At 41.8% G+C, this 16525-nt stretch overlaps 1 protein-coding gene across 1 annotated transcript in view; it reads right to left on the bottom strand.

Moving 5' to 3' along the window:
- Positions 1–16525, bottom strand: part of LOC117969782 (vitamin K-dependent gamma-carboxylase-like) — a 41335-nt gene that overhangs the window by 23686 nt on the left and 1124 nt on the right. The window contains exons 2-4 of the mRNA XM_059013560.1: positions 14111–14317; positions 4446–4604; positions 1348–1513 (exon numbers count right to left, since the gene is read on the bottom strand). Of these exons, the coding sequence (XP_058869543.1) occupies positions 1348–1513; positions 4446–4604; positions 14111–14317 (532 nt within the window). The remainder of the gene's footprint in view (positions 1–1347; positions 1514–4445; positions 4605–14110; positions 14318–16525) is intronic.

Below are 16525 nucleotides of genomic sequence, written 5' to 3'. Positions count from 1 at the left end.
AATCTCAGTTCTACACCTAACAAAATCACTGCAGAAAAGCAAGGAGACAGATCAGCCGCTCACAGTTACTGGTTTTATAACATTTACAGCTTGATTTTCCTTTGTATTTTGGGGTAAAGAGCTTGCTAGATCTGGGCCTTTATGGCTATGTAGTATGCTATAGTTCACCTAGGTCAGCCATGGTAAAGTGCAGAGCAGCACTGCTGGTCCAACTTTTCAAAAGGATCTAATCACCTGACAAACCCCTAACATATAAAGAAATACACACAAACCTCCTATCATATAAAGAAATGAAAGACTTCCAGTACTGCTGGTCAAAGAAACTCCATTTTCCATTTCCAGTTTTACACAGTAGTTTTGCATGAACATCCAGTTAAACTCGGTGATTGTCGTTACTTAAGAATTGCGGATCATTTTTCAAATTTTCTAAATTGTAGAAATGCATACGAGTGCACAAATTGTTATGAAGATTAAATAAAATAGCTGCCATTCATATGTGTTAACCCACTCAATCGTTTTCTATAAATCAAAGGCCAGCTCTTGAGAAATAAATCACATCAAAAATATCTCTCAAGAATGCATAACTACAATAATCCACTGTAGGCATGTCTCTGAATGAATGAGCGGTCTGCGTAAGCAGGTGGCTGCAGTGTTACCAGTAGAGGTTGGTGGTTTGTGTGTAAGCAGGTGGCTCCTGTGTTACCAGTAGAGGTTGGTGGTTTGTGTGTAAGCAGGTGTTCAGTGTTACCAGTAGTGGTTGGTGGTCTGTGTGTAAGCAGGTGTTCAGTGTTACCAGTAGTGGTTGGTGGTTTGTGTGTAAGCAGGTGTTCAGTGTTACCAGTAGAGGTTGGTGGTTTGTGTGTAAGCAGGTGTTCAGTGTTACCAGTAGTGGTTGATGGTCTGTGTGTAAGCAGGTGGCTGCAGTGTTACCAGTAGTGGTTGGTGGTCTGTGTGTAAGCAGGTGGCTGCAGTGTTACCAGTAGTGGTTGGTGGTTTGTGTGTAAGCAGGTGGCTGCAGTGTTACCAGTAGAGGTTGGTGGTTTGTGTGTAAGCAGGTGGCTGCAGTGTTACCAGTAGAGGTTGGTGGTTTGTGCGTAAGCAGGTGTTCAGTGTTACCAGTACAGGTTGGTGGTCTGTGTGTAAGCAGGTGGCTGCAGTGTTACCAGTAGAGGTTGGTGGTTTGTGCGTAAGCAGGTGTTCAGTGTTACCAGTACAGGTTGGTGGTCTGTGTGTAAGCAGGTGGCTGCTGTGTTATCAGTAGTGGTTGGTGGTTTGTGCGTAAGCAGGTGTTCAGTGTTACCAGTAGAGGTTGGTGGTTTGTGTATACACAGGAGGCTGCAGTGTTACCAGTAGCGGTTGGCGTCCATGAAGGTGAGCTGGAATCCAATGAGCCCGTACAGGTAGGAGTGGTTGTTCCAGGTAGTCTTGTCCAGGAAGAAGACGTACCAGTAGGTTGAGATGAACATCAGGCACGCAAGCCGATAGAAGCAGCCGAGCATGATCCCCAGTGCACCTAGCAACAAAGGAGGGGTGACACAGAGTGGCATCGCCAGGGTTTACAATCCATTTCCAAACTTGGCTTCAGTACTCTTTCAGCGGTACAGTTTTCTAACTGTGGAACAGCTCTGTCTACAAAATCTGGGAACTACCAAAAGTTCAGCATTTGTTGATTAAAGACAGCGGCCAGCATCACAGAGTAAGGGGTTTGCTGAAATGCCACGTTTCCATCTGCACCATGAAATCGGTCTATAAAATTCAATCTCATTTCAACGTCATACCGGGGCTGCAGCCGCTTACTCTACAATCTACAATCCAATCTGCCACTGGATCACCTAAACATTGTCAAGGACTTATTTATTCACAAGTTAACATATTCTTTCCCTGCTCTGGGATTTAAGACCCGCTTCTCTCGTCCTTCACATTGGAAGCTCATAAGGTAATTTTCACCATCAGCGCCAGCTGGAGAGATCGAGTTCTGCCAGCCCGCATTCCTCACTGTGCCTGATAAGAGTCCCAAATGAAATCGATTGGGTCTCAATCTGCTGCTGATGGAAATTAACAAGTCTGAATCCATTTGCTGAGGAATAACACGGAAAAACACAGACTTTCTATGCTGTCGGAGAATTTTTTGCAAAAAACATGCAAGGCTTTTTTTGGTTGTTTATAACCAAATCAATAGACTTATCATATATAATCATCAACACAGGCAATTTTGTTTTACATTTAGTAAACATACTTGTTCAATAAAACTGCTTCTGTTCACATTCATGTTAGCTGCAGTTTAATGCTAATGAAATAATATGCAATACAATTTGCACTTGTATAGAGCTTTTCCTGCCGAGAATCCCAGTGCACGTTACAATAAAAATGTTTTTAAACTGAATTTAAAAGACTTCACTGTGCAGCATTCCCAATATGATTTGGGATGCAGTTTCAAAGTGGGGAGCATAACAACTAAAAGGCCCTCCTCACCCCTCCTGATTTCAAACGACTTCTAGGATCTCAAGGTGCGACCAGGAGCCAACATTAACTGTAAATAGGAAGGGCCTTATAATCAGTCCTGAATTTAACAGGGAGAACCGAAGTATTGTGTTGTGAACGGCGTGTGCGAGTCAGCACTCTAAACCAGTTGGAACTGATGTACTACAGAATGGGGAAGGCCAGCAAACAAAGCATTACGTAATCTAACCGAGACAAACAAAAGCATGAACCAACATCCCAGCATCTTTATCACATAGAATGGGTCTCAATCTGGTGGTGTTCCTCAAATGATAAAATGAGAGCTTTATAACAGAGCTACTGTGGGTGTCCAAACACAGTTCTAGAGTAATTCCTAAGTTTGAAAGGAGTCAAAAGATTGTTATCAAAGGTAATTTCAATACAGGGTGATTCAGCTAAACTTATCTTATCTGGGATTTTAGACAATTTACAGCCATCCATGACTGAATTTCACTCAGGCACCGAGATAGCACAGACACGGCCATCTCAGGTTTAGTAGGAAAAGAACATAAGACCATGAGAAAGTTTACATACGAGAGGAGGTCATTCAGCCCATCTTGCTCGTTTGGTTGTTAGTAGCTTATTGATCCCAGAATCTCATCAAGCAGCATTTTAAAGGATCCCAGGGTGTCAGCTGGGGAGTTGATTCCAGACTCTCACAATTCTCTGTGTAAAAAAGTGCCTCCTATTTTCTGTTCTGAATGCCCTTTTATCTAATCTCCATTTGTGACCGCTGGTCCTTGTTTCTTTTTTCAGGTCAAAAAAGTCCCTTAGGTCGACATTGTCTATACCTTTTAGGATTTTGAATGCTTGAATCAGATCACCGCATAGTCTTCTTTGTTCAAGACTGAACATATTCAATTCTTTTAGCCTGTCTGCATACGACATGCCTTTTAAACCCAGGATAATTCTGGTTGCTCTTCTTTGCACTCTTTCTAGAGCAGTAATATCCTTTTTGTAACGAGGTGACCAGAACTGAACACAATATTCTAGGTGAGGTCTTACTAATGCATTGTAAAGTTTTAACATTACTTCCCTTGATTTAAATTCAACACTTCTCACAATATATCCGAGCATCTTGTTGGCCTTTTTTATAGCAATAACAATATATTTGAGTACCTTCTGCTTAACAGTGAAATCCAATGTTTTATTTGTTAATTGATCCGGGGGAGCATATCCTGAGGAACTCATTACTTCATGTCACCCGTCTCAGAAGAGTACTGACCCAGAGAGACAAACTGGTGCTGATGTAATAGACAGGAACAAAACCATTCCAGCCTTGCTGAAGCAATGCCTGTAATGCCAATGGAATTCTGGAATCTCTCCAGTAAAATCCTGTGCTCCACGGGTGTCAAAAGCAGCAGAAAGATCAAGCAACACTAAAATAGACAATTGTTCAGTATGAGCAAACAGGAGAAGGTCATTACAGACTCAGTACTATGACCGGAGTGAAATCCAGACTGAAACTTTTCCATGAACCCATTCCTGCATAAGTGATCCTGAAGTTGAGTTGTCCTTACCCAGTCACAGAGCAGTGCCCCCCTTCCTCCAGAGTCATGTCCCCCCCCCCCGGAGTCCTTAACCAGTCACAGAGCCGTGCCTTCCTCCCCCCTGGCCTGGAGTCCTTACCCAGTCACAGAGCAGTGCCCCCCCTTCTCCAGAGTCATGTCCCCCTCCTGGAGTCCTTAACCAGTCACAGAGCCATGCCTTCCTCTCCCCCTAGCCTGGAGTCCTTACCCAGTCACAGAGTCGTGCCCCCCCTCCTCCAGAGTCGTGCCTCCCCCCCTGGAGTTCTTACCTAGTCACAGAGCCGTGCCTCCCTCCCCCCCCTGGCCTGGAGTCCTTACCCAGTCACAGAGCAGTGCCCCCCCTCCTCCAGAGTCATGCCCCCCCCCTGGAGTTCTTACCTAGTCACAGAGCAGTGCTTCCCTCACCACCCGCCTTACCCAGCAGCATGATGACATAGACCAGGTACATCCAGTCCAGTGGCAGGGGCTGCAGGAAGTTGAAGAGGGGAAATCGACACACAACCATCCCATCCAGGTACTTATAATCCAGGTAACTCAACCCTCGCTCCTGCGGAATGTCAACCACCATCAGCATGCCTGCCAAACAAGAATACAACTTCATTTAATACAGTGAAAACATTCAAACTGGCATAGGGATGTCCCTGAAAAGTGATTTGTTTAGATACAAACCCCAAACTGAACTATAAATCGAGACATGCTATCATAATAAAATGCATAGCAGCTGTAGAAAACTATGAGAAGTGTCTCAGTATGTATTCCGCAGGTTTACTACAGATTTGCTGATGAAGGTGGAGCATCAACGTAACCAGACTCTGCATTCTTCATGTGGTTTAGACAGCGATCAGCACTCTGAGCAGGGTCTTGTCCCAACTGGTTTCGGATAAGTGAGAACAACTTAATGAATTAAATGACAAGTGTCTCTCTCAACGTCTTTAAATCAACTTGTAATCAAAATGTTTGTCATTGAATTCATGAAGTTTATTTTAGTATTTCAAAATGTATCACTATTGAGTGTTTAATAGTTATGGATGAGAAATGTCAACAATCAAGAAACTTCTATTATTATTATTTATTTATTTATAAAATACAATACAGCCCCTGTAGCTTTAAACATAAATAAGGATCAGTAGTTGGCTGTGAGTAGCAGAGAGAGGGGCTGGTTAGTGCATTTCGTATTGAAGGGCAGAAGAGATTTGGTAACTGGGGGGCTGTTCGAGTAACAAGGTTGTTTGCAAAACTTTCAGACAATGAAAAAAATGCACATGCTCTGAATGATTCACTGTATATCAATATCATCTCTACAATATATAGCTTGTGAATGATAACAGGTGAAAATCAAAATCAAGGCAGTTATCGTGTTTGCCGTACAAATGGACATGATCAGCACATAATTCATATTATATAGGCAAAATAATATTAACGTTGTATTGAATTACTAGTCCCATTTTAAACGTTGGTACAGTTTTTCTCAATCTCTGTCACCTCATTAAAGGACCCATAACTACACTGAATCTGTTCATGTTGTTAATGCATGTCTGTTCATGTTGTAACTGCTGTGCTGAAAAACATCAACGTCTACAATATGTAGTCCCACAACAAATGGGAGCAATTAGCATCCCTGCCATGCATTCTGAAAGTGTGCATCCCTGTTCAGTCAAGACTAACCAATCCCTGCCATGCATTCTGAAAGTGTGCATCCCTGTTCAGTCAAGACTAACCAATCCCTGCCATGCATTCTGAAAGTGTGCATCCCTGTCCAGTCAAGACTAACCAATCCCTGCCATGCATTCTGAAAGTGTGCATCCCTGTTCAGTCAAGACTAACCAATCCCTGCCATGCATTCTGAAAGTGTGCATCCCTGTCCAGTCAAGACTAACCAATCCCTGCCATGCATTCTGAAAGTGTGCATCCCTGTCCAGTCAAGACTAACCAATCCCTGCCATGCATTCTGAAAGTGTGCATCCCTGTCCAGTCAAGACTAACCAATCCCTGCCATGCATTCTGAAAGTGTGCATCCCTGTCCAGTCAAGACTAACCAGTCCCTGCCATGCATTCTGAAAGTGTGCATCCCTGTCCAGACAAGACTAACCAATCCCTGCCATGCATTCTGAAAGTGTGCATCCCTGTTCAGTCAAGACTAACCAATCCCTGCCATGCATTCTGAAAGTGTGCATCCCTGTCCAGTCAAGACTAACCAATCCCTGCCATGCATTCTGAAAGTGTGCATCCCTGTCCAGTCAAGACTAACCAATCCCTGCCATGCATTCTGAAAGTGTGCATCCCTGTCCAGTCAAGACTAACCAATCCCTGCCATGCATTCTGAAAGTGTGCATCCCTGTCCAGTCAAGACTAACCAATCCCTGCCATGCATTCTGAAAGTGTGCATCCCTGTCCAGTCAAGACTAACCAATCCCTGCCATGCATTCTGAAAGTGTGCATCCCTGTCCAGTCAAGACTAACCAATCCCTGCCATGCATTCTGAAAGTGTGCATCCCTGTTCAGTCAAGACTAACCAATCCCTGCCATGCATTCTGAAAGTGTGCATCCCTGTCCAGTCAAAACAAACCAATCCCTGCCATGCATTCTGAAAGTGTGCATCCCTGTCCAGTCAAGACTAACCAATCCCTGCCATGCATTCTGAAAGTGTGCATCCCTGTCCAGTCAAGACTAACCAATCCCTGCCATGCATTCTGAAAGTGTGCATCCCTGTTCAGTCAAGACTAACCAATCCCTGCCATGCATTCTGAAAGTGTGCATCCCTGTCCAGTCAAAACAAACCAATCCCTGCCATGCATTCTGAAAGTGTGCATCCCTGTCCAGTCAAGACAAACCAATCCCTGCCATGCATTCTGAAAGTGTGCATCCCTGTCCAGTCAAAACAAACCAATCCCTGCCATGCATTCTGAAAGTGTGCATCCCTGTCCAGTCAAGACTAACCAATCCCTGCCATGCATTCTGAAAGTGTGCATCCCTGTCCAGTCAAAACAAACCAATCCCTGCCATGCATTCTGAAAGTGTGCATCCCTGTCCAGTCAAAACAAACCAATGTTACACAAGAAACATTTTCAAAAGTGAAGACTCTACAGGGCCATTCTTAACAGGATATTCGACCAACAATTTCTTAAGGAATGAAAGGAGATATTTATTTTACAAGGATTATTTATTTATTTTGCAATTAGTGAGTAAACATTTAAAAGATTGAACATATTCCCCACAGGGTCCTGTAATATTTTTTTAAACTAGCTGCTTTGAATACCCTGCATTTTAAACCATTAAAACAGGACCGTAGGAAACATTCATCTCACGACCTCTAGCCACAACATGTGTATGTCAGACTGTAAGTGAGACTGCCTGGTTCATTCATACATTCCCAGATTCTGATTCTTGTGGTAAACAAAATTCACCACAACTGGACTGGGAGTTATTCAGACATACTGCATTCAGAAATGTGATATATAGTATGTATGTGAAGACTGACTTGGATTCCCATATTCTAATACTCTACAACGTGTGCAAAGAATGTCTCAACCAGGTTTCACCACCATTAGAAGCAGTTTACAAGATATACAGCTCTGGAAAAAATTAAGAGACATGGAGCATTGTCCTGCTGGAAAAACCAATCCTCAGAGTTGGGGAACATTGTCAGAGCAGAAGGAAGCAAGTTTTCTTCCAGGACAACCTTGTACTTGGCTTGATTCATGCGTCCATCACAAAGACAAATCTGCCCGATTCCAGCCTTGCTGAAGCACCCCCAGATGAGTCCAATTTTCAGCTTTGCCCAACACCTGGTCGTCTAATGGTTAGACGGAGACCTGGAGAGGCCTACAAGCCACAGTGTCTCGCACCCACTGTGAAATGTGGTGGAGGATCGGTGATGATCTGGGGGTGCTTCAGCAAGGCTGGAATCGGGCAGCTTTGGCATGAATCAAGCCAAGTACAAGGTTGTCCTGGAAGAAAACTTGCTTCCTTCTACTCTGACAACGTTCCCCAACTCTGAGAATTGGTTTTTCCAGCAGGACATGCCACACAGCCAGGTCAATCAAGGTGTGGATGGAGGACCACCAGATCAAGACCCTGTCATGGCCAGCCCAATCTCCAGACCTGAACCCCATTGAAAACCTCTGGAATGTGATCAAGAGGAAGATGGATGGTCACAAGCCATCAAACAAAGCCGAGCTGCTTGAATTTTTGCGCCAGGAGTGGCATAGAGTCACCCAACATCAGTGTGAAAGACTGGTGGAGAGCATGCCAAGATGCATGAAAGCTGTGCTTGAAAATCAGGGTTATTCCACCAAATATTGATTTCTGAACTCTTCCCAAGTTAAAACATTAGTATTGGGTTGTTTAAAAATGAATATGAACTTATTTTCTTTGCATTATTCGAGGTCTGACAACACTGCATCTTTTTTGTTATTTTGACCAGTTGTCATTTTCTGCAAATAAATGCTCTAAATGACAATATTTTTATTTGGAATTTGGGAGAAATGTTGTCAGTAGTTTATAGAATAAAACAAAAATTTTCATTTTACCCAAACACATACCTATAAATAGTAAAACCAGAGAAACTGATAATTTTGCAGTGGTCTCTTAATTTTTTCCAGAGCTGTATGTACAACTGTGATACACAAACATACAAGCACCTCCACTATACCCCAGTCAAGCCAGTGAAATTATATCCCCTGCTTTATACACAGCCTTGGCATGCCCAGCTCCCCTGAGATCAGAAAACAACACAAGAACAAGGCAGTCTTTTAAACCTCTTAACTTTCACTAACTTGTTCTCCTTCTTGGACACTCAAAATACACAAATACAGTACATCTACATTTCAGACTTGCAGTCTGAACAAACGGACCTTTCTTTGAAACATACTGACCCAGTGAAAGAAAATCTCCTGTTGCAGCTCCAACAAGCCTTGGGGATGAAGAGGTCATTTTACTTGTAACTTGGGGTGAGGGAAGGGGCTGATCTGATTGCTAGGGTTACCATGATACAAGACAAAGCACCAAAAAAAATAATAAAAATAAATTTTAAAAAAAACCCAAAAATCTAAGAAACACTTCTTGTTCATACAGGAATGCTTTTAACCACTACTAACGTATGACTTTTAAATGAGATATCAACACATTTCTCTGTGGTTCTGTGCTATGCTTTAATCCTGCCTTATATTTGCATGGTCTTTTGCACATCTTGCTTAATACTAGAATGCTCCATACATTTGATTAAACAGCTACAAAAATAAACTATTTGATTTGATTAACCTACACCCCTCAGGGATAAGTCACAGCTGGATTGTCTCTGAGAATTTTACAGCATCAAGGGATTGGATCAGTGGTTATCCTGGGATCACCCTTATAAACATGTGGCGGATTCTCTCGTGCTGTAAAATGCTAGGGGCTTGTGGCTTATAAAATAAAACTATCCCTTGTTTAAAAAATAAGACAGACGTTTGGTTGAGAAGTCTTTGCCAATGTCTTCATCTTTAAATAATGGTACTCGGGACTAAAAGATTCAGTAGTAGGAATTAGAAACATCTTTGCCCACGTCTTGAATGTTGTAAAAATACACTTAGCAAATAAATATATTTCCAGGAGACTCTGATTTTGGGACAGAGAATATCCACATCCATCTGTCTTCATGTCAACATGGTCGTACCAGGCAGCGATGTGTTTTTTAGTATCTGTTTGACTAACTTTCTGGATAGAGTTCAATATATATATATATATATATATATATATATATATATATATATATATATATATATATACGATGGTAAAAAATTAGTAGAAAGGCTTTCAAAAATAAAGCAATGAAATATGAATGGTGCCCGCTGTATACTGTACATTAGCCTAGAGGATCGGTTATGACAGTGCTTAATAATGAACTTGCCCCCTGACCCAGTCACCTCCACCCAGCTGAGATTTGTTACTAAAACTAGAAATGGGAGCAAAGCAACCCCAGTGCTGTATTCAAAGAACGTCATGCGAGATCAAATGAGTAAAACAGAAAAATACAGCTGTGGACCGAGTATCAAGGCATTATCTTGGGCTCTTTTTTAATACGGAAACCAAAAAGTCACATGATCTCAATATCGTGGCCATTCTAGGTCAGCAGTCAAAGTGAAGGGTGCCATTAAGAGTCTGGCCACGTAGTTTCCATAATAATAATAATAATAATAATAATAATAATAATAATAATATGAAGTTGAAGCTGATATAGTTGTGGATTTTATAACTCGTACAAGCTCAGATCACGAGGGTGCTTAATTATGAGATGGCAGAAATCAGGCTAGAGTCTTGTTCTTCTTGTCATCACTGTATACTTCGGGGAGACTTATTAGTGGCTGGGGATTGGAACTTCTGTAATGTTAGCAGTTTTATTAGTTCATATTTGAAGCAGGTAGTTCTGCAGGACAAGGGGGTTTGTGCTGCCCTGGCGTCTGAAGAAACCTTTCCTAGCTGAATTTACATCCCGTGTGTGCTCTAGACAGCAGAAAGTTGTGTTGCGCTTCCGTTCATTTTGGTTGGGACAATAATCGATAATCACGATCATTTTATCGCATTGAAAAATTATTATCGATAATCAAAATTATCATCCGTGACCCAATGAAGCAGAAAGCGGCTCTGCATTGAGCAGTAAGCAGCACTGAACTGTCTGTATGAGGCGTGAAACATGATCGTGTGAGCACTGCGTACATTGGGAAGTTAAGTACTGATTTTAAACAATATGCTTAAGCTTCTAACTTTACGTTATGGTTTCATTTTGATAATAAGTTGTACACTGGCAAAGCATGACTGGTTCTGTAACATGAAAACACAAATATTGCTGTTTGTAACATTAAAAAAAAAACGCTGGCTCACTGTAAAATTACTGTAAAAAAGTGGTACTTTTGACACAGGATTTTTTTTTTGTACGTAAATTGAATGCAATTACAAAATGAAAACAAAAACACAACCATATGGCACACGTGTAATATAGCCAAAACAAATGTGTTGCTTCTTTATTTTAAACTACAGTAAAGACATGAGTACTATACTGCAGCCCATATACCGCATGGAGACAAATAAGCGGGTGCTCAGAACCCTCATGATATACAGTATATATATACAGTGCCTTGAAAAAGTCTTCACACCCTTGAACATTTTTCACATTCTGCTGCCTAAAAAATACAATTCAAAATGCATTGATCATTATCTACACTTTCAATGTGAAAGAACAATTATATAAATATTCAAAAAGTAATTAAAAATAAGTCTTGATTGCATAAGTCTTCACATCCTTTGTCATAGCAAACCCAAATTAGCTCAGGTACAACAAATTGCCTTAATAAGGCACATAATAAGTTAAATAGAGCCCACCTGTGTCCAATCACAGTAGTTCCAACTGATTCGAATACTTCTGGATGAAGAATCAAGCTGTTTCTGTTGTATGAAGTGAATCTGAAGCAAATGGCAAAACATGCCGAACAAGGAGCTGCCAAAAGTTATTGAAAGGTACAGATTGGGGAAGGCTATAAGAAACTTTCAATGTCTTTGAATATCCCTTGGGGCACTGTCAGGTCCATCATTGTAAAGTGGAAACAGTTTGGCACCACCAAGACACTGCCTCGATCAGGCCGTCCCTCCAAAGTCAGTAGCCGTAGCTTAAGGAAACTGCTGAGGGAGGTCATTGTGAGGCCTAAGATTACTTTAAAAGAACTACAGAAGTCTCTGGCTGAGATTGTTGAACAGTCAACATTTTCCCCAATTTCAAGAGTACTCCACAAACATGGCCTGTATGGGAGGGTGGCAAGAAGGAAGCCACTGCTGAAAAAAAGCCATATGATGTGCCGCATAGCTTTTGCAAAGAAACACTTAGGGGGCACTGCACGCATGTGGGAGAAGGTTTTGTGGTCTGATGAGACCAAAGTGGAACATTTTGGTCTCAATGCTAAGTGATATGTGTGGCGTAAACCAAACACGGCACATCACCCTGCTAAAACCATCCCTACAGTAAAGCATGGTGGTGGCAGTATTATGTTTTGGGGATGCTTTGCTGCAGCGGGGACAAGATCGAGGGAAAGATGGATGGTGCAAAGTACAGGCAGATCCTGGAGGAAAACCTGTTCCAGTCTGCCAGAGACCTGGGACTGGGGAGAAGATTCACCTTTCAGCAGGACAATGATCCTAAACACAAAGCAAAAGCAACAATGGAGTGGCTCAGCAAGAAGAAAGTGAATGTCCTTGAGTGGCCTAGTCAAAGCCCAGACCTGAATCCTATAGAAAATCTGTGGCAAGACTTGAAGACTGCAGTGTTAAGTTGGTAGACACTTACCCAAAACGACTCATGGCTGTTAATGCTGCAAAAGGGGCTTGCACCAAGTATTGACTCAAGGGGTGTGAAGACTTATGCAATCAAGACTTTTTGGTTTTTTATTTTTAATTACTTATTGAATATTTCTATAATTGTTCTTTCACAAAATATTCAAGGGTGCAAAGACTTTTTCAAGGCACTATATAATATATATATTTTTTAATCTGTTACCATGGTGTTGCTATTGTAAAAAAGGATAGCTGCATAAATAGAAGATAGTTAACTTTTAATGGAAGGATATGCAGTTGGTTTTATTAAACTGTCTGCATACAACCATATAGTATACAACTCTATATACAGAAACACACACAAAAAAAAACTGCCGGTAGTTTGATTCTCTTAACGGCAGATTCGCCACACAAGTAAAGAAAAAAAATAGTTCCAGGTAACGTTAGCAATTTTGCTTTGTTATATTAATACATTTGGAGGCTTTTTTAATGAAAATAAACACGAAAAAAACAAAAATGTTTAAATAAGAAACAACTATATATTATTTTATACAAAAACTTCATAATTTATTAACATACAAATTACAATAGGTGTATTTTTATACTCCGTTTGTTCTGGGCACCCACCTGGAGTGCATGCTGGGGTTTTTTTTCTTCTAAACTCAGTGACTTAGACTGACGGTTGTCATGCTGCTCAAGTATAAATTTGATAAATTACAAGAAATAAAAATATTTTATTTATTCGGCCGATAACCATGATTATCGTGATAATTTACAGACGATAATCGATAGCTGCACGTCATTATCGTCCAACCCTACCGTTAGCTATTGCTCTTGTCCAACGGGTTCATACCCAAGCCCACAGACACAAACTGTACTGCGTGTGCGGGCATGAAATAAGAGCAATTATCACAGCACCCACCAGCTGCTCAGAAAACAGAAGTCAGCAGCCACAGTCCAGATGTTTACAAGCCACATGGCAGTGGGAGGAGCCGGCACACAAATCACTACTCTGAACAGCGGCTTACCACTTCCCACAATGCACTGTGTGAGACGGCAAAGCCACACCAGAGGGGAAGCAGAGAGAATCAAGAGCTGGCATCCTCTCCATGTATAAAATATAATGAGTACAGCAGCAATTTATATTGCATCCCCAGCAATTCTTAGCCTTTTATCAATATTGTGACGAATGGCAATATGGGAACAGCTCAAGAGTGTTTTCAGCATGATGCTTTTTTATTCTTTACCCAGCAGCAAGCAGAGGAGCTATTCTACCCGTTAGTCTCTGGAGGCCTGGGTTCGAATCCAGCTTCACAGTGCACTTGGTGGTCTCAGTTTTAGCCCTTTGTTGGCAGCAGTGTAATCAGCATCACAAAACCGTCACACAATGCAATACACTTGTCTCTGCGCACCGCTGCAGACAGACAGCCCAAGGACTGAACTGCTCTCTCACAGCCCAAGAAAAAGGGTCATCCCTCCAGTCCAGGGCAGGCTGAGGCATGCTTGCAGGGCAACAAGCTCAGCCTTCACTGTGGGATTCATGCTCTTCAGTATCCCGTGCTGTGTCATTAGATCAAAAAAATAAAGAAGCTACTCTGGGCTGCCGAGAGTATTTCTGGTTAGAATACAGTTCTCACTGCTTCCATTTAGCGGTCTACAAAATACTTTGTATTTTATGAATGCTGATGTGGTCCAACAAGCTTGGTCTTCAAAGGGTGAAGAGTTCAAACAGAAGGTTAAAAGTAAACATTTTGAACCCCCCCCACCCCCCCGCCCCATCTTACCAAAGAGGAACCTAAACACTCCCAAGGACGCAGGGTCGGTGGGTCTGTTTAACAGGCAAACAAACTTCTGCCAGCTCGACACGTCAGAGAGCTCGAATCCAAACAGGCGCTTCATGCGGCTCTCACCAGCACCTCCTCTGTCCGTCCCCGTCCCCGTCCCCCTGCTGTGGACATCCTTTTTCTTGGAGGACACAATGAGAGAAGCCCCTTTGAAATGAAATAAACAAACAAAACATATACTTTAAACATGCAGTAACAGCACCACTGAACGATTACAGTCCAGAGTTCATTTCCAATCAGGCAGACTATAAGCCAGAAATGTATTTCAGTGCCTGTAAGAGACACAGACGCATATAAATTAGTACCTTTGGATATAATGAGACATGTGATGTAAAGTAACGTGAAGTCATTCATTTCACAGGTACAATGAGATGTGTTAGTTGCTTTATAGAAACCAGAATAGAGATTATTATTAATAAGAATAATAAAAGCAATATTTGGGGGGGAAATACTGTAAAGCTATAAATATTTGCGACCAAAATATTTGGTGAATCACACCCATAAATCCTATTTATTCTCCAGAAATGTTGGCAACCTGTTGCAATATATCAATACAAAGTTTGATATTTGTTCCAAAAATGTTTGTGCATAACAACAGGCTCACAAATATTTGTGGCTTTACAGTAGTCTAATATTTTCTCTGATGATCCTACAAGTACATCTTTTAAAATGTAAAACCGTTCTCACCAAGAAAAAGAACAAACATTAAAAAAGGCTGACGTTGAAAAAGCAAGAAAAGGAACCTACGCAACCACAAACAACTCTACTTCTAAAGACTAAGACCTTGGTTTAATGTGCGGTTGGAGGTAAAGTTATAGATTAGAGAGAACCGGCAGCAACACCAAACAGAGTAAAGAGGAGATCTGCAGTACTCCTAATGCAAGTGGCATATTGTGTGTAATTAAACTCACACTAAAAGCTGGAGTCGACCATACCATGGGAGTCTTGAACTATGTGCTGGATTATTAAGTGAAAAGAATTGGCAGTCTTTGCAGAGATACAGGGATGGAAATAAGCCAGCTAAAAATGCAAACATGGAGCCCTATGGTTAATCAATACCCACCCAGTCGATCATTTACTTGAAATCGGTTCAGATTGTTACTGTAGTAATGTTTAGCAAATTAAATCAGGTTTGTATTAACCCTAACCTAAAAATGAACAATGTTTGTTAACAGTTAATAAACTAAAAAAGACACTTAAAATAAAGCGTGACCCAAGCTTAGATGGGAGAAATAGTTCTAAACATTATTATGCATTCACTTAAACGTCGCCGCCAGCGGGTATATGCAACCACCTCTGCTTCTCTGTCTGCTATCTCTATCTGAAAACATTTTACAATCTGAATTCACCCAGCACCAGTCACACAGTGTAACAATTATTATTATTTTTTTGGTTCCTGGGTAGTAAGTGTTATTTCCTAATTGCTTATGCCTCAAAAGTATAGAAAATGGCTATTATTCCCCATAAACTTTGCTTTTGTGACCAGGACAGTGATATTTTGAAATTTACCTATTTTCCAGAACATTCCAGATAGATTCAGTGCTGAATAAACTTGGAGTAACTTCTAGAACTTTCCAGTAATATAAATAGTAGTATAAATACAGGGGCCTTAAGCCCACCAGTTCAGTTTAGTTCCAGCTGCCTAAGTGGATACATATCTGCATTTTTCTGAGATGGCATCAAGGTCATAGGAGACTTCAAAATGGTGGCATTCCTGATGGGTCTCCAAGGCGGTTTTACCAAGTTTCCCTGCTATCTTTGCCTTTGGGACAGCAGGGACACCAAGGCGCACTACCACAGGCGGGACTGGCCACAGCGGACCGAGTTCTCTGTGGGGAGGAACAACGTCAAGTGGGAGCCACTGGTGGACCCCCGGAAGGTGCTGATGCCACCACTGCACATCAAATTGGGCCTTATGAAACAATTTGTCAGAGCTCTAGATAAGGAGTCGGCAGCCTTCAAGTACCTTCTAAGCTGTCTGAGGCAAAGGTCAAAGCCGGTGTCTTCGTCGGACCACAGATAAAGAAGATCCTGGAGTGCAATGAATTCCCCAAGAAGCTCACTAGTAAGGAGAAAGCGGCTTGGAACAGCTTTGTCGCAGTGGTTCGGGGCTTCCTGGGCAATCACAAGGCCGAAAACTATGTGGAGCTGGTTGAGACTCTGGTGAAGAACTACGGCACAATGGGCTGTAGGATGTCCCTCAAAGTCCATATCCTTGATGCTCATCTTGATAAATTCAAGGAGAACATGGGAGCGTACTCGGAGGAGCAAGGCGAGCGCTTCCACCAGGATATACTGGACTTTGAACGCCGCTACCAAGGACAGTATAACGCCGCTACCAAGAACATGATGGGA

The sequence above is a fragment of the Acipenser ruthenus genome, chromosome 46 (genome assembly GCF_902713425.1).
Source record: "Acipenser ruthenus chromosome 46, fAciRut3.2 maternal haplotype, whole genome shotgun sequence".
Taxonomy (NCBI): Eukaryota; Metazoa; Chordata; class Actinopteri; order Acipenseriformes; family Acipenseridae; genus Acipenser; species Acipenser ruthenus.
Note: the sequence above shows the minus strand (reverse complement) of the source record. Positions and strands in the feature narration are given on the sequence as shown.